The sequence below is a fragment of the Stegostoma tigrinum genome, chromosome 34 (genome assembly GCF_030684315.1).
Source record: "Stegostoma tigrinum isolate sSteTig4 chromosome 34, sSteTig4.hap1, whole genome shotgun sequence".
In the NCBI taxonomy this organism is placed as follows: Eukaryota; Metazoa; Chordata; class Chondrichthyes; order Orectolobiformes; family Stegostomatidae; genus Stegostoma; species Stegostoma tigrinum.
Genome location: NC_081387.1, coordinates 11393765 through 11413168, shown reverse-complemented (window position 1 = coordinate 11413168; position 19404 = coordinate 11393765). Strand labels below are relative to the sequence as shown.

The following is a 19404-nucleotide window of genomic DNA, read 5'->3' as shown; positions in this document are numbered from 1 at the left end:
AGGGACTAATTTTCTCAGGTGTACATTTGTTATGGTTTCAATCTTTGACACTATTAACTGTTCCAATTTCTATCACTGGTCTAAATCCCTATCCATTCTGTACACTGACCTCGATCATTCTGCTGCCCACGCCCGATAAACATTTCTTTTTACTGATTACAGCATTGGACACAAACTGCTCATAAGTAACATTGTAGAGGGATCAAAGGATTTCTTCTCGGATTTAAAAATTTCTCTGGCCTGGTTTGTACTCTGAGTGAACTACGACAGTACAATGCATTTTGGCCAGAAAAATGGGAAGACAACAGACTATCTAATTGGAGAGAGAGTTTGGGGTACTCTGGTGCAGAGGGATCTGGGTGTCCTTTTTCATGAGTCACAGAAAACTAGCATCCAAGTATAGCAGGTAATAAAGAAAGTGAACGGAATGTCAGCTTTGATAGCTAAAGGAAAAGAATATACAGTTAGGGAAGTATTGTTACAACTATACAAGGCTTTGTGAGACCATCATCTAGAATATTGTGCATGGTTTTGGCCCCCTTTTTGAGGAAAGATGTGGTGGCATTGGAGGCAGTTCAGAGGAGGTTCACTAGATTGATCCTGGAGATGAGGGTTTGTCACATGAGGAGAGATTGAGCTGTTTAGGCCTATATTCTTTGGAATTTAGAAGAATGAGGAGAGATCAAATTGAGGTACTCAGGGTGATAAAAGACAGGGATAAAATAGATGTAGGGCAGATGTTCTCTCTTGTGGGGCATTCTAGGACAAGAGGTCATAGTCTTAGGATAAGGGTAGCAAATTTAAAAGAGTCAGGAGAAATTACTTCTCCCAAAAGGGTTATGAATCTGTGGAATTCGCTACTCCCAAAGTGTGGTGGATGCTGGGACGGTGAGTAAATTTAGGGAGGAGTTAGACTATTTTTTATTTGGTAATGGGTTGAAGAGTTATGGGGCCATGGCAGGAAAATGGGTGTGAGGGGAATATCAGCCATAATGGAACAGTAAAGCAGACTCGATGGGCTGAATGGGCTATTCCTTACAAACATACAACACACCAAGCAACACCCTTTCGCTATCGCTGAACACAGAGTTGCTATTCCACTTTGTTCAGGAGTTCTTTTTCTACTAAACTCTGTTGCTACTTCAAAGCTTTACCATTGGGACTTGGAAAATGCTCCAATTCTGTTTCACATCGCCCTTCATTTCCACAACTCCGTCAACTGGGAAATTCAACAATTCTGACTCACGCAGTCGAACAAAGTTTTAGACAGTTCTAAGATTCGCTTGTTGTTTCTTAGAGTTGGCAGGCTCGTGTACAGCTCTGAAAATAAGTTACCTCCACCTCAAGGTAATAACGAATCAGCAGTCAGAAAGTTGGCAGTGGTGTGGGAACCAGGAAGTCAATGTTGGAACAGAGATAAAAGGAACTGCGGATGCTGGAGAATCTGAGATAACAAGGTGTGGAGCTGGATGAACACAGCAAGCCAAGCAGCATCTTAGGAGTAGGAAAGCTGATGTCTCGGGCCTAGACCCTTTTCATCTGATGAAGGGTCTAGGCCCGAAACATCAGCTTTCCTGCTCCTAAGATGCCAGCCAATGTTGGAACCCTTACTTTTCTTTTCATGTAAATTTGGAAGACTTGTAAATGTGAGGAGAGCTATTGATGGACTTCAAAGAGACTGAGCTGGTTTGGTGGAATGGACAGTCAAAAGACAGATGAATTTAACTGCACTGAAGTGTGAATTGGCACATCAAGTTGACAAGATATAGGAGTAGATGTCGGTCATTCAGACCATGAAGTCTCCTCTTCCATTCAATAAGATCAATAGATTTAATAATCCCCAACTCCACTTTCTTGCCTTTTCCCTATGACACCAGATTGCCTCACTGATCAAAACTCTATCGCAGCCTTTAGCATGTTAATGATTCAGCCTCAATTGCCCTCTGAGACAAGAAATTCCTCCTCACCTCAGTCTTCACTGAGTGATCCCTCAACCCGAGATGATACTGTCACCCTAGACTCTCCCACAAGGGGAAACATTGATGCTGTCAAATCTCCTAAGGTTCATTTTGGTACAGAGGTCAAACTGAGGTGATATAAAACAACGAAATGAGGAGATGCTAATGGAGTGGAACGTCAGGACATACGTGTAAAAGTCACTGAAGACAGTAAGGCAAGTTGAGAAAATGTCAAATAAAGTAAGTGGGCAGCTGTGTTTTATCAGTAATGCCTTAGGCTATAAGAGAAGAAACCTCTGATGAGCCAGTCTAAAATGTAGGCCAACCTCAGTGGGAGTACTGGCGCCACCTGTGGCCACTACTAGAGGTGCAAGCAAGTTTCAATCAAGCAGTTCTGGGAATGAATGAGAGGTAACAAAGTGTGGGGCTGGATGAACACAGCAGGCTAAGCAGCATCTTAGGAGCACAAAAGCTGACATTTCGGGCCTAATGTCCAGGAATGAATGGCTTCAGTTGTGATGGTTGATGGGACAAGCTGCGTCTGTTCCCCTTGGAGAAGATCAGGAGGAAATTTGTTTGACATGTTCAAAATCATGCCATTGCTGGACAGAGCAGGTTAGGAGAGACAGTTTTGACTGGCGAAAGTTTGCCAAGAAACAGAGGAGACCGTTTTCAGGTGATTGACATAAGAAACAACTCAACAAAAGGAAAATACGTTTTCCTTTAAAATATCAAGTTAAATATGGTTGGAAAGATCATAAGAAATTGGAACAGGAGTAGACCATTTGGCCTCTTGAGCTTGCTTTGCTTTTGAACAGAATCATGGCATCCTTATGTCCACTTTCCTACATTTTCCCCATAACCCTTGATTTCCTGACCAATCGAGAATCTACTTATCTCAGCCTTAAGTATACTTAAGGAATTTGTCCCCATAGCTCTCTATGGCAAGGAGTTCCAAAGGCTCACAACACTCAAGAGGAGAAATTTCTTCTCGTCTCAGTCTTAAATTGGTGCCCCTTTATTTTAAGGTGGTGCCCTCTGGCCCGAGACCGGAGTGGAAAACATCCTCTCAGCAGTCATTGTGGCCTGCCATGGCTTGATCCAGAGAGTGGTGAGTAAAGACAAAGCCAATGCCTTCAAAAGGATAGCTTCATGGCCTTGTGGTATTACTGCTAGACTATTCATCCAGCAATCTGGGTAATGTCATGGCAATCCAAGTTCAAGTCCTGCTGTGGCAGGTGGGTGGGATGTGAATTGAACAAAAATTATGACGGCCTTTTTTTTATATCAGGAAAATCCCAATTGGCCCACAAATCTCGCTTTTGTAAGGAAACTGCTATCTATGTCTGGTCTGGCCTATGTGTGACTCCAGGTCCACAGAAATGTGGTTGACTCTTAACAACCCTGTGAGCAACTAAGTGATTAAAACTGGCCGAGGCAGTATACCCAGTGAATAAGTTTTTACAAACTCCGACAAAATGGTGGTGAGCTGAGTTGCTGTTGTGATTGGACGGATTGGAAGGTTCGGCTGCTGTGTTGGAACTTATGCATGCTCCCATGGTTAGTAATTCTGAAGTGGTTGACCATACAAACTCCATGGCACCCTATGGCTCGCTGTCCAGTCCTTATGTTGTTGTATGACATAAAGAAGTCGCTCGGTAAGAAGGGATGGTTTTACCAAGCAAATCGAGTACTAGCCAAATAGTGGAATCATGCTATTTGGGAAATGATAGCCTTACTGGGAAAACCGGATGAAGATTGCCGTTTCCTGCAGATGTACTGGCCGGTCAGCAGTCAGTACAGATTTGAGAAATACTGGAGGTGACATTTTTCTTTTTTATTCATTCACAGGAATGATGACATCACTGGCTAGGCCAGCATTTATTGTCTAACCCTAATTGCCCACAGGGCAGGTAAGAATCAATCACACTGCTGTGGGTCTAGATACACTTATAGGCTGACCAGATAAGAATGGCATCTTTGTTGCCTAAAGGGCATCAGTGAACCAGATGGGTTTTTCCAACAATTGACAATGGATTTGTAGTCATTGTTAAATTCCTAATTCCAGTTTTTTTTAAAAAATGTTGAATGTTATTGAATATTTTCAAGGTTTGCAAGTTAGAGGAAAATCAAAGAGCCATCAGTCAATGCTTTGACATGTTGCAGCCCGTATCTAAGAGTTCATATCTTACAACCATTCTTGTTTTTAAAAAAAAAATTCCAACCAACCAGTCATTAAACACTTCCAGAGCAGGTGGGCTTGAGCCCAAACAGAATCACAGAATCTCTACAGAGTGGAAGCAGGCCATTCAGCCCATCAAAGGCACACTGATCCTCTGAAGAGCATCCCACACTGCCTACCCTATAACCCCAAATTTCCAATGGCTGAATTCCCTAACCTGCATATCCCTGGATACTATGGGCAATTTAGCATGACCAATCCTACCTAACCTGCACATCTTTGGACTGCGGAAGGAAAAATCAAACTTTTATGAGGATAATATGCAAACTCCATGCAGACAGTTGCCCAAGGGCGCAATCGAACCTGGGTCACTGCTGTTGTGAGGCAGTAGTGCTGGCCACTGAATCATTTTGCCACCCTGTAAGTACTCTTGGCTTAGAGGTAGGGATGCTACTACTGTGCCAGAGAAGGACCAACTCTTGTTCATATTTTCCTAGCCGGTCTGTTCAGAGATATCATTTCACACTACCATAGTAGGTGGGACTTGATCCTGGGTCCAGAGGTGGGGACGCTACCTCTGCAACCACAAGAATATAGGAGTTGGGAATGGAATTAGGCAATTTAACTTTTTGTGCCCCCTCCACTATTTGATATGATCATGGCTGTTCCAAGCCTCGCCTCAAACCTACTTTCAGCCTGCTCCCCATTGCCCTTCCTCCAGCTTTTCATCAGAAAAAGTATCTATTTCTTTCTTGAATCTGTTGATTAATTCTGCCTCCCCTGCACTCTCGGGCAGTGAGTTCCACAGATTCACAACCCCTCTGAGAGAAGCAGTTTCCCCTCATCTCGGCTTTGAGCCTATCTTCCCTCACTATATATTGATACCCTCTTGTCCAAGACTGTCCCACAAGGGGGAGCATCTGTGCAATGTCGCCTTTATCAATCCACGTTAGCACTTTATACACCTCAGTCTGGACCCCCGCTCATTCGTCTGAACTCCATCAAACACATGTCCAAGCTATTCAACTGCTCCTTTTATGACAGTCGTTTCGTCCCTGGAATTGACCTGGTGACCCTTCTCTGAATGGCCTCCAGTGCCACCACATCCTTTCTCAAGGAAGGAGACTAAAACTGGACACAAAACTCCAGGTGTGATCTCACCAAAGCCCTATGTACCTGCAGCAACTCTCCTTTACTTTCATAACCCAGTCCTTTTGCAATAAATGCCTCATGCCAATCCATAGTAATATTTGAGGAATGTTTCAGTGCACTTTAAATGACTGCATACTGCACCTGCTCTAATATGGCTGAGTGCGTCATCCTTTAACTCTGGTCTTAGATATAACCATTGGTCACTTTTGTCGAGGTAATTTACAGCAAACACAGTTGGGGCCAATTTAGATGTTGTTTGCTCAGTGCACCCTGTTGGTAATTGAATCAGCTTGTCGATTCCTTCTGGCGATAGGCTGTTTTCCACAGTTTCTCCCATCACGTGACCTACAGAAAAAAGGCACCCATAAGGAGTTACCAAACGGAATGGGGGTGGGAGCACTCAAATAAATCTAAAACCTGTAAAAATGAACAGAGCAAAATTACTAAAAATAAACCCGATGAACTGCCGATGCTGGAAATCTGAAATGAACAAAAACAAAAATTGCCGGAGAAATTCAGTAGATGTGGGGCAAAAGCGAAGTTAACGTTTCAGGTTCCCATGAGCCTTCTTCACATTTTGTTTGTGGTTTTTAGTATGTGCGCACTCAATTGTAGATAATTCTTGACAGTCCTGCATAGAGACGGTTGGAGGGATGTTTGAAGTTAAGGAACACAGCCTGGCTGATGAGGTGTAAAATGCACCTTTTCTTGCTTCATGCTCCATTTAATATTGTGTGCAAAGGAGGAACTGGGCTTGACTGGATAAGAGCTGAGATGGTTTGCCAGGAATATGAAGTCGTTTTGCTCCATTTGGAGGCGAACTTTGCAGATACTCACATCAGGCTTGGAGAAAGCTTCAGCAGGAGAGCTAGGGACTAAGGCGAATGCAACTGGAAGGCAACAACTGGGGAGTCAGTCCGCTGAAGATATGTGAAGCAATGCAGGTATCTCCTGGGCCCGATACAAGTCAAAATCAACACTTTGCATCTGGCATGACAATGGAGGTCCTTTCTCCTGTCATTTTCATTGAGTTCATGACTATTCCTCATGGCTTAAAATTTCTGAGAAGATTTGTTGATGGAACTCCGTCAACAAACACATTGAACTGGAACCGATGGACAAACCACTGAAAAACACGAGCTGAAAATATTACCAACCACCCCGGCAAACCGAGGCATATAAATAACAAGCAGGACAGAGCACCAGCGCTTCACCAGAGGTGACAAAATGTTTGCAATCAAACACACCAGCTCAGCGAGCAGGTCTGCTAGTTTGTTAATGCTTTATTGTATCTGTAATCTCAATTACAATTAAGAGCCAGAATTTAGAAAAGACGATACACATTTAGCTTGATGATAGGAGGCAGAGAGTAATAGTGGAAGGATGCTTGTCGGACTGGAGGCCTGTGACAAGTGGTGTGCCTCAGGGGTCGGTGCTGGGCCCATTGTTGTTTGTTATCTATATCAATGATTTGGATAAGAATGTACAAGGCATGATTAGTAAGCTTGCAGATGACACTAAAATAAGCAGTATCATGGACAGTGAGGAGGTTTATCAAGAATTGTAGCAGGATCTTGATCAGCTGGGGAAATGGGCTGAGAAGTGGCAAATGGACTTTATCATAGATAAGTGAGAGGTGTTGCATTTTGGAAAGTCAAATCAAGGTCAGAGTTTCATGGTGAATGGTAGGGCCTAAAGGAGTGCAGTGGAACAGAGCGACCTTGGGGTTCAGGTGCACAGTTCTATGAAGGTGGAGTCACAGGTAGACGGGGCAGTGAAGAAGGCTTTCAGTATACTGGCCTTCATCATTCAGGGCTTTGAGTTTAGATGTTGTGACATCATGTTGCAGTTGTACAGGATGTTGGTGCAGCTGCACTTTGTGTTCGGTTTTGAGCCCCTTGTTATAGGAAGGATGTTGTTTAACTGAAAAGAGTGCAGAAAAAAATTCACAAGGATGTTGCCAGGACTCAAGGGACTGAGTTATAGGGAGAAGTTGGTCAAGCTTTTTTCTTTTGAGTGTAGGAGACTGAGGGTGTATCCTGTAGGAGTGTATAAGATCATGAGAGGTATGGATAGGGTGAATGCACTCAGTCTTTTTCCCAGGGTTGGGGAATCGAGGACTAGAGGGCATCACTTCACAGTAAGAGGGGAAAGAATACACTGGAACCTGAGGTGCAATGTTTTTACTCAGAGGGTGGTGCACAAATGGAATGAGCTGCCAGCAGAAGTGGTTGAGGCGGGTGCATCAACAACATTAGAAAAGGAATTTGGACAAATACATGGATAGGAAAGGTTTAGAAGGATATGGGCCATGTGCAGGGAAATGGGGTGAACGTGGATTGATGTTTTGATCAGCACTGACCAGTTTGGGCTGAAGGGCCTGTCTCTGTTCTCTGTGTACTCTGGCTCCATGATGATCTCATTTTTCCTGAAAGACTAAGGGAAAGTTCGCAATTGATCTCAGAATTACTCTTCCAGCTTGAAGCATTAGTTACCTCTTGCACGGATATAAAGGTAAGACTTGGTGTCTGGAACCATGTTGGGAGGTTTAGCTTCGAGCACTTGATAGGAACTCCTCGCTAGGAACAAAACAGAAATAAAATCAAGAAGAAGTTCTGTTGCCTTTCAACATGAAATCGCTTTCTAAATGGAATGCAATACTTGCCACGTGGATCAATGGAAATACTTTGCTCTTCTGTCTTCAAGACACCCTCCCCCTGTAACAAAAAATAAATCGATAGAATCACAATTCCTGTGAGGGAAGCTACTTATAGCACAGACAGTTACAGCTCAGAGGTATCACTGCACTGAAGGAAGCGATTCGAACTGTCCTCGTTACTTTCCGCTAAATCATTCACATAAAAGTAGTACTGCAGTTTTTAAGAATGGAGAGTACTGAAAACTGGATGCTCGATTATTCATCTCAATAATTTTTTATCCACTTCATCCTTTTGCATCCAAATTGATGCAAAAATTTGTTCCTCTGAGACAGGTAAGAAGGGGTAAGATTAAGGAGCCGTGGATGACAGGAACAGAGGTGCTTCTCGTCAAAAATAAAAAGGCAGCTTACGTAAGGTGGAGGAAGCAAGGGTCTAGCACAGCTTTAGAGGATTACAGGCTTGCTTGGAACGAGCTCAAAAGTGGACTGAGGAGGGCCAGGAGGGGGCACGAAAAAAGCTTGGCAGGAAGAATTAGGGAGAACCCGAAGGCATTTTACTCACATGTGAGGAATAAGAGAATGATCAGGGAGAAGGTAGGGCCGATCAGGGTTAGCGTAGGGAACTTGTGCGTGGAGTATGAGCAGATAGGGGAAGCCCTAAATGAGTTTTTAGCTTCGGTTCTCACTAAGGAAAGGGACCTTGTTGTGAATGAGAACTTTGAGGAGCAGGAAAACAGGCTTGAACAGATTGAGATTGAGGAAGTTGATGTGCTGGAAATTTTGGCAAACATTAAGATTGATAAGTCCCCAGGGCCAGACCAGATTTATCCTAGGTTGCTCCGGGAAGCAAGAAAGGAGGTTGCTAAGCCGCTGGCGAAGATCTTTGCTTCCTCACTCTCCACAGGAGTCGTACCGGAAGATTGGAGGGAGGCAAATGTTGTTCCTCTTTTCAAGAAAGGGAATAGGGAAATCCATGGAAATTACAGACCAGTCAGTCTTATGTCTGTGGTCAGCAAGGTTTTGGAAAGAGTTTTGAGAGATAGGATTTATGACTATTTGGAAAAGCATAGCGTGATTAAAGGGAGTCAGCATGGCTTTATGAGGGGCGGATCATGCCTCACAAATCTTATTGAGTTCTTTGAGGAGGTCACGAGACAGGTTGACGATGGTCGAGCAGTGGATGTGGTGTACATGGACTTCAGTAAGGCATTTCATAAGGTTCCCCACGGCAGGTTCATTCATAAAGTCAGGAGGTATGGGATACAGTGTGATTTGGCTGTCTGGATTCAGAATTGGTTGGCTGACAGGAGGCAGAGAGTGGTTGTAGATGGTTGTGGATTCTGCCTGGAGGTCAGTGCTGAATGGTGTCCCACAGGGCTCTGTTCTTGGGCCTCTGCTCTTTGTAGCTTTTATAAATGACTTGGATGAGGAGGTTGAGGGGTGGGTTAGTATGTTTGCTGATGACACAAAGGTTGGAGGTGCCGTTGATAGTATTGAGGGCTGTTGCAGGCTTCAGCGAGACATTGACAGAACGCAGAGCTGGGCTGAGAAATGCATATGGAGTTCAACCTGGATAAATGCAAAGTGATGCATTTTGGAAGGTTGAATTTAAATGCTGAATACAAGATTAAAGGCAGGCTTCTCGGCAGTGTGGAGGAACAGCGGGATCTTGGTGTTCAAGTTCATAGCTCCCACAAAGTTGCCACCCAGGTGGATAAGGTTGTTAAGAAAGCATATGGTGTTTTGGCTTTCATTAACAGGGGGATTGAGCTTAAGAGCCGCGAGGTTATGCTGCAGCTCTCCAAAACCCTGGTGAGGCCACACTTGGAATATTGTGTCCATTTCTGGTCGCCCTATTATAGGAAAGATGTGGAGGCTTTGGAGAGGGTGCAAAGGAGGTTTACCAGGATGCTGCCTGGACTGGAGGGCTTGTCCTACGAGGAGAGGTTGACTGAGCTCGGATTTTTCTCTCTGGAGAGAAGGATGAAAAGAGGTGACCTGATCGAGATGTACAAGGTAATGAGAAGCATGGATAGAGTCGATAGCCAGAGGCTTTTCCCCAGGGCAGGATTGACTGCCACGGGGAGTCATAGTTTTAAGGTGTTAGGAGGATGGTATAGAGGAGACGTCAGAGGGAGGTTCTTCACCCAGAGAGTTGTGAGTGCATGGAATAGTTTGCCAGTGGTAGTCGTGGAAGCAGAGTCATTCGTGACATTTGAGTGACTGCTGGGCATGCACATGGACAGCAGTGAATTGAGGGGAATGTAGGTTAGGTTATTTTATTTTTGGATTAGGATTATTCCATGGGACAACATCATGGGCTGAAGGGCCTGTACTGTGCTGTACTTTTCTATGATCTATGTGCTATCCTTGTATTGACAATTGCCTGCTTTTCAAACATTAAGAGGTAAGGTTGCATATGGCCATTAACAGAGGAGGTAGCTCACTCATTTCATGCATCAGCTCCATTGAAATGAACAGAGCCCAGCAATGGCCACGTGTCCAATTTCACCAATCAGCTCATGTTGAATTTAATGATGCAGAGAGTTTTCGAGCTTACTTTCTGGCAACCAGAAGTTGCACACATTGTAAACAATAATGTAAGACTTGTAACATCATTTTTAACATTTTCCGGTTCCACTTAACTTGAGCTGATGTCTGCAGTAAATATATGGGGAGGTGATGGTCTAGTGGTATTATTGCTGGACTGTTAGTTCAGAGATCCCAATAATGTTCTGGGGGGCCATGGTTTGAATCCTGCCACTGCAGATGGTGCAACTTGGATTCAACAAAAATCTGGAGTTAAGTATTTCGTAATGACTGTGAATCAATTGTCAGGAAAAATCCATCGGGTTCACCAATGGTCTTCATGAAAGAAAATCTGCCTTCCTTCCATGGCCTGGCCTACAAGTGACTCCAGACCCAGGGCAATGTGGTTTGGGGAAGTTCGGTATGGAAATGCTGCTTAAGCATGAATGACAAAACAAATTCTTCTTAAAGCACTATAGAGGAAATGTGCATGCCAGTGAAGCAATATTTAGATAACTAATGAGATGACAAACAAGGAGCATTTAAATCTGTTGATTCTCAACAGATATTACCAGACCTGCCATCATCCTAATTTATTTAGGATTTCCAATAGTAGCATTTTGCTCTGTCATTATTTTTTACTTGCTAATGTTTTTTGACAGTTCAGGTTTGCTTAATGACATGACAAATTGAAGCTGGAGCATATTGAGAGTAAATTTTCACCTGTCAAGACTCTGAACAGGGTTTTCATTCATTGCATTTCAGCATGCTCCTATAAAAAGGTAGGGTGAGTCACATTTCAGAATACTGTTCAAAGACATACTGGTTTGAATGGACAGATCAGGAGAGCTAACAAAAACAAGGATGTTAATGTACCAACTCGATTCTTACACCAATCTGAGAATTCAATGTTACCTTCACTGATGCCAGTATTATATTATTTCAAACGCAATATATTTATTCCAAGTAACATTTCCTAGCCATTGAAATGACACTGACTCCACACTCCTACATAGTTAGGCTATGTCTGCTATTTCAGCAACACTGCTGAATTGCACTCTCATCTTCGGACTCTAATTGATCAGTAATTATAACGCAGAGCAAGGAAAAATCCACTCACCAACACTTTCAGTTTCTTTGTAACAACATCACTTATTTTTGAGAAGCCAGTTCTGTATGCAGCTACTGTGATGGGTATGTCGCCAATGGTTAGAGGAACCACAGAGAAATACACAGAAATGGCTGACTTTGCCTGAACTGTCACATTTCTTTCTTGATTCCTGCCTGTGGCAGGGCTGCAAAGATTATCCACGGGCTTCATATATACTTTCACCTGGTTGTATTGCAAAAGATGTGAGGTTAACACAGACGACACTGAAACAAAAAAGAGTATTGCTGAAGGAAAAAGACATTTTATTGAATGTTTACATATTGCACACATCAGGACAATTGTCGAGCATACCAGTTCAGATAGGAAAGTGACATGTGTACCACCAGAAGACATGGTGACTGATTAGTTAGTGGGGGATTCTTAATGCAAAAAATGGAGTCCTGAGAGATAATGGGCACTGTGGAGAGATAGATTCTTGCCGTGTGTCACAAAAAGGGCCAAAAGATCTTGTTTCCAAGTATCTATTTTCCCTCAGATTCCCCTCAATGATTTAAGCTTCAAGAGACACATGACGCCAATTTCTTTTCCAAATTATATTTTTGTCTTTTCCATTAACACTGCCAATGGTTAATGGCGCTTCCAGAAACTGCAGAAGGTGATATTTGCCTTATTATGGGGAAGATGTAGTAGGGTCCTATTCTCAACAGATAAAGAAGAAATGACCTGAATTTGGGTAGCTCTTTGTGTTGTCTCAATGTGCTTTACAGCCAACAAAGTATTTTTAAAGTGTAGATGATATTGCAATTTGGGAACCTAATGCTCAGATGTGAACAATGACCTCCCACAATCAGCAAACTGAAAAACTCAGGCAGTAGTTTTTAGTGATATTCCTGGAAGGGTAAACAGATTATCTCGATTCTTCTTAGCAACATTCATTCACCTGGGAGGCCAAATAGTCTATCCATTTCATACATGTCTTAATCTGAACATAGCTTACTGGGCTGTATAGTGGCACAGTTGTGAGCATTGCTGCCTCACAGTGCTAGGACACAGGTTTGATTCCATTGTCAAGTGACTGCCTGTGTGGAGTTTGCACGTTCTCCCTGTGTCTATGTGGATTTCTTCCCACTGTCCAAAGATGTGGAGGTTAGGGTGGACTGGCTGTGCTAAATTGCCCATAGTGTCCATGGATGTGCAGGCTATGTTGGTTAGCCATGGTAGTTGGGGGTGGGTCTGGGTGGGATGCTCTTTGGAGAGTCACGGTTGATTTGATGGGCCAAATGGCCTCTATCTACACTGCAGGAATTCTGCCTCTAGCATCTGCTAATATTCTGTTTCCTTTTAACAAAACTGCTCAGCAGCTAAAAGGATCAGTTTGGTAACCAACTTCACACCCTCTCAAGTGGCATGAAGTCGGTCAGGCCAGAGGTAAAATGAATGGCTATATTCCAACTGATGTAAACAATGAGCTGGGGGACGAAAATTTCAAAAGGGGAATTTTGCACAAAATAAAACTGTACAGTTTGTGAAATATCCTTTAAAGTTAATTGAAATAATTAACTGTCAGAGGCCAAAGAACCATTTGGTTTCCTGGTTATGACATCAATTCCGGGAAGTGCACATGTGACTCAGCTTTCAGTACAGCTGAAAGCTTGAGCCTGAGGTGACAAATAGAGCAATTTGAGGTGTCAGGTTTTTTTTTGGTGAATCTTGCAAGCTCATGCACACGTACAAACAGTTTCGAGAACAGTTTCTTTCCCACTGTTATCAGACTTCTGAATGGACCCCTCAAATTTTAAATTTAATGCTGATCTCACTCTTTTTGCACCATCTCTGCAGCTGAAACATTGTATTCCTTGCTCTGTACTATTTCCCTAATACACTTTGTATGGTATGATCTGCCTGCACTGCATGCGAAACAAAACTTTTCACTGTGCCTCAATACGTGACAATTATCAACCAAATTAAAAATCAGAGTCATGGTGGAGAAGGAAATAATTTTGGTCTTTAAGAAGAGGTCAGTGCCTGCTTACACAATAGATCAGAACTAACATTTCGGGCCCAGTGACCCTTCCTCAGAACCAGACCCGAAATGTTAACTCTGATTTTATCCTTATAAATGCTGCTAGACCTGCTGAGCTTTTCCAGCAACTTCTAACTTTGTTCCTGATTTACAACATCCGGAGTTCTTTGGGTTTTTGTAAAGTTAATCCTCAGAAAGAAGGGCTTGTCATTTGAGGAGTGGCTGAAGACTCTGGGTCTGTAATTGATGGAGTTTAGAAAGGTGAGTGGGTATCTGATTGAAACTACTGAGATGTCTGGATAGAGTGGTCATGGAGAAGATGTTTCCACCGGGATGTGGAAGAAATTCCTCAGCACAGAATGGTTAATCTATGGAACTCGTTGCCATAGAGAGCTGTGGGGACAGAATCATTGAGTGCATTCAAGCTAGAGATAGACACAAGTTCTTGACTAGTAAGGGGATCAAAGCTCACAAGGAGAAGGCGGAAGAATTGGGTTGAGAAACATATCAGCAGTGATTGAATCGTGGAGCAGGCCTGATGAAACAGAAGGCCTAATTTTGCTCCTATGTTTCATGGTCTTAGTTAGTTTCAAATGTTACCTGAATTTCATCGTGGTGGTAGTTGTACAATATTGCCCTCACTTCCAGTTGCTCATTTCTTTTGACTGAATACGGTAGCCGCAAAGATATGAAGAACTCCTTGAACACTTTTATTGTCTTTGGCTCAGCAACACAAAAACCTGAAGGTGATAATAGGAATGTAAATGTATTATTGAACATACACATATGTGTCCTAGCCTCAATCACAAGTTTCTAAAATAATATTGCTAGAATTTAAATTTTCTTAACCAACCATCATTTGAAATTTTTAGGAAGGAGTATGACGCATTTCATTAATATTTGAATTTTACAACACCTTCATTATGCCTAATTTTTGTGCATTTTGAAAAATGGAGGATTTATATCATGTGCCTCCTATCAAAGATGAGGTAACAAGAACACAGACGAGAATTGAGTGCGCTCAGCCTGAGCGAACTACAAATAGACTGCAGCAAAAGGTAAAACATGATAGAATCCGTACAATGTAGACGCAGGCCATTCAGACCATCAATTCCACGCACCAAGCATCCAAAGGACATCCCACCCAGACCCACACCCATCCTGTCCTGTTATTTCCAAGGCAAATCCACCTCGCCTGAACTTCTCTGAAGACTAGAGAACAATTTAACATGGTCAACCCACCTAACTCAACAAGCTTTGGATTAGAACATAGAACATTGAACATTACAGCACAGTACAGGCCCTTCGGCCCTCGATGTTGTGCCAACCTGTCATACCGATCTCAAGCCCATCTAACCTACACTATTCCATGTACGTCCATATGCTTATCCGATGACGATTTAAATGTACCTAAAGTTAGCAAATCTACTACCATTGCAGGCAAAGTGTTCCATTCCCTTACTACTCTCTGAGTAAAGAAACTACCTCTGACATCTGTCCTATATCTTTCACCCCTCAATTTAAAGCTATGCCCCCTCGTGCTCGCCGTCACCATCCTAGGAAAAAGTCTCTCCCTATCCACCCTATCTAACCCTCTGATTATTTTATATGTTCCAATTAAGTCAGCTCTCAACCTTCTTCTCTCTAATGCAAACAGCCTCAAGTCCCTCAGCCTCTCCTCGTAAGACCTTCCCTCCGTACCAGGCAACATCCTAGTAAATCTCCTCTGCACCCTTTCCAAAGCTTCCACATCCTTCTTATAATGCGGTGACCAGAACTGTACACAATACTCCAAGTGCGGCCGCACCAGAGTTTTGTACAGCTTCACCATAACCTCTTGGTTCCGGAACTCGATCCCTCAATTAATAAAAGCTAAAACACTGTATGCCTTCTTAACAGCCCTGTCAACCTGGGTGGCAACTTTCAAGGATCTGTGTACATGGACACCGAGATCTCTCTGCTCATCTAAAGGATTGTGGAAGGAAACCCACACAGACACAGGGAGAACATGCAAACTCCACACAGACAGTTGCTTGAGGGTGGAATTGACCCCATGTTCCTGGCACTGTGAAGCAGCAGGGCTAACCACTGAACCACGATGTAATGTTGAGTCGCCAATATCTCTCAACTTATCCTCCAGGACTGATCAATATTCCAAGACGTTGTTTCTCATTCAACTTCTCATGTTATGTAATAACTTTTTAATTTCAAAAATATATTTTATTCATAGAAATATCTTTACATACATACATAGTCACTAAACAAGTCCAGTTCTGTATAGTAGCAAATGCTGAAACAAACAAACATTGGAGTTTAACTCTGTCCAACAAGCAAACCGAAGGCATTTCTTACTTATCCGAGATTATATTTACATATATTTGAGGTGCCTGGAGGGCCCAATAACTGACAGACCACGATTTACCTTCAGCAGGAAGACTTCAGGCGGTGGTCTTTCCCCACTGTGCCTTGGCAGCAGTTGCCCCAGGGTTTAGTGTGTCCCTCAGCACATAGTCCTGGACCTTGTAATGTGCCAGTCTGCAACACCCAGTTGAGATTAACTCGCTGCATTGAAAGGCCAACAAGGTTTGGGCAAAGAGCATCTTTCACTGAGTTGATGGTCCTCCAGGTGCAGTCAGTGTTTCTCTCGGTGTGCGTCCCTGGGAACAGACTGTAGAGCGCAGAGTCCTGCATCACGGAGCTGCTTGGGACAAACCTCGACAAAAACCATTGCATCTCTCTCCAGACTTCCTTTGTAAAGCCACATTTCAGCAGGAGACGCATGACAGTCTCGACCCCACCCCACAACCACTTTGAGGTCAGTGTGAGGTGGTACAGAGAGACGAGGTGGACATGAAGGATCTCAGAGGTAATTCCCTTTTCACCACCAGCCCAGCGATGTTGGAAAGTTCTGGTGATTAGGCATTCTGCCAAATGATTTTGACAATCTTCTCCTTAACTGTTTAAAATTAATAAATGGTTCACAGAAGAAGCTCTGGCACTGTTGCACATAACACTGAGAGCATGTTGTCACAGTTGTCTTTACACTAATCATGAGAAATATAGTTTAATGCCGGTATCATCTCACAAATGAATATCAATCCAGGAAAGAGTCTCACCTTTATTGTTAAACATGCCAACCGCCTGAACTTCCCATGTTGTTATTGAATCAGGGAGGACAACATTAAACCTAGAACCAATAACAATACAAACAATGGCTGAGGAAATGAACTCATTCAAAAGGAACCGTGACCCCTTTCTTTTTGTACACCACCACTCCAACCCACCATCATCGCTCTTCCTTCTGCAGTCTTTGAATCTGTTGGTGCCTTCCACTTCTATGAACATTCCCAAGCTCCATCCAAATAGGACACCATAGCTCTGCAAATGTTGTGAAAACCCCCTTAGAGCCAATATAACGGTTATCCTTTCCAACCTAGCCCCAGCTTTTAGCACATTTCCTCGCACTATCCGCTGTCAAAATGTTGAGTGAGATCTGTACTCATCTATCCCCATTCTCACCTTTTCAGTTGATTCAGTGGGAGGTAGTGGTAGAGTGGTGACGTCCTTGGATTAGTCACCCAGAACCACAGGAAATGAGTTTGAATCCCTCCATGATGGATGGTGAAATTTCAGTTGCAAATCAGTGATGCTACCTCACAGTGCCAGGGAGCTCTATTTATTATGTATTGTTCAATATTACTGACTTAATTTGCTCTGTTCTCAATACCAGCTCTGAGTGACTGTGTGGAGTTTGCAAGTTCTCCTTGTGTCTCTGTGGGTTTCCTCTGGGTGCTCCAGTTTCATAGAGTCTCTATAGCATGGAAATAGGCCCTTCGGCACAATAAGTCCACACCAACTCTCAAAGCATCCCACCCAGACCCAGACCTAGACCGAGACCCATTCCCCCTAAAACCCCCTAATCTGAATATTCCCGAACTCTATGATCAATTTAGCATGGCCAATCCACCAAACCTGCACATCTTTGGGCTGTGGGAGGAAACCCGGAGAAACCCGAAGGTAATGCATGCAGACATGGGAGAATGTCCGAACTCCACACAGACAGTGACCCGAGTGTGGAATTGAGCCTGGGTTCCTGGCACTGTGAGGCACCAGTGCTAACCCACTGAGCCACCACGCCGCACTCCTCCCACTGTGCAAAGATGTGCAAGTTTGGTGCATTAGCCATGGGAAAAAAATTGCCCTGTAGTGCCCAGGGATGTGTAGACTAAGTACGTTAGCCATAGTTAACGCCGAGGTACGAGGATAAGGTGGGCTCTCCTCAGAGGATTGGTGCAGAGTTGGTGGGCTGAACGGTCTCTATTTGCACTGTAAGGATTCCATGAGCTCTCTTTCAGCACTGCCACGGTTATTCTGCTGTCTTCCAAGGATACAACTTTGGTCACATTCTATTTGACAACCTCACTGCTGTCGGAAACACCCTCCCGAAACAGAACACTACTTAATCTGACTCGCAAGGCTCCACTGAGACACCTTAGCAGCAAGCTGTACAATCCCTGAGAGGCCTTCCAGCAATTCACGGAGCACCTTCTAAAATTGTGACCTCTCCTATCTAGACAGAGAAGGGCAGTAGAGACATGGGCAGACCACCCCCCTGCAAGTTCCCCTCTGAGCCACTCACCATCCTGGCTTGGAAGTATATTTCAATATCACCAGGTCAAAATCCCAGAACCAACTTGATAACACCATTGTGGGTCTCTTTATACCCCAAGGACCAAAGAGCTACAGAAAGACAGCTCATGGCTACCTTCTCAGGAACTGTTCAGGACGGACATTAAATGCTGGCCCAGCCAACAATGTCTAGGTGTTGTCAATGTGTAGTAAACTGAAGGTCTCAAGCTCACATATGGGCAGTGAAAGCTTTTAGTAGCATTCTCCACTATTCATTACGCTAATGAGTATTCAACTCGATAGCCTGTTTCCTTTTAACACCCCGCCACATCCTTTGATCTCCTTAGCCACGAATGCTATCTCCAACATTTTGGCCTCAACTGCTTTCTGTGGTAATGAATTCCACTGGCTCACCACTCTCTGAGAGAAGAAATTTCTCCTCATCTCAGTCCTAAATTGTCTAGCCCTTATCCTTAAACTGTGTCCTCTTCTCAATCTAAAACTGTTGCTGTTGAGAATGACGGGCCAGGTGGCTATGAGCTGGAGGCAGTAGTTTCTGTCTGATCCACCCTCCTTTCCCCACTAGGGTCTCGTGCTGACCACTTCCTGATGGACACCTGGTTAAAGGGGCAAATTTCTCCACAAAGTTCAGGTGATGCGGGATGGTCCAAACACTTAGTGTTTATGTACCAAGGGTCTACGCACAGCTTGATGCAGCTGCACACCGATGTGGCCATCCGGATGAGGTAGTGTTGGGTGTGTTCATCCCCATGTTCCCACCACCCCCCACCCCGCCTTATCTGCTGTTTGACACATGATGTACCTGCGGTCACGGTCTGACGTAGACCTCCAAATGAAGTGGAAGATTGCTCAGGTGACTGCAACAGTGCAGGTTCTGGGAACAGGCAAGACCTGCACCACTTGCAACAAGTGAGAGAGTGCCTCACTCCTGATGACCATGTGGAGAAGGATCAGCGTTCCCAAAAGCCCAGTTTCTGCCTCGCCTTGCAGATGCACTACTCCCAAGATTTTGCACTTGCCCCGGCCCCTCCGAAACATATTCCCAGCAACTTCAGGTAATTTGTCCTGACAGTGAAGGGGATTAACCGAAACGTCAGCTTTTGTGCTCCTAAGATGCTGCTTGGCCTGCTGTGTTCATCC

The 19404-nt window shown here is 43.8% G+C and overlaps 1 protein-coding gene across 1 annotated transcript in view; it reads right to left on the bottom strand.

Moving 5' to 3' along the window:
* LOC125467687 (complement C4-like) overlaps positions 1–19404 on the bottom strand; it is a 122875-nt gene that overhangs the window by 61132 nt on the left and 42339 nt on the right. The window contains exons 19-24 of the mRNA XM_059639607.1: positions 16731–16801; positions 14215–14354; positions 11601–11813; positions 7904–8009; positions 7788–7871; positions 5434–5637 (exon numbers count right to left, since the gene is read on the bottom strand). Coding sequence (XP_059495590.1) covers positions 5434–5637; positions 7788–7871; positions 7904–8009; positions 11601–11813; positions 14215–14354; positions 16731–16801 — 818 coding nt within the window. The remainder of the gene's footprint in view (positions 1–5433; positions 5638–7787; positions 7872–7903; positions 8010–11600; positions 11814–14214; positions 14355–16730; positions 16802–19404) is intronic.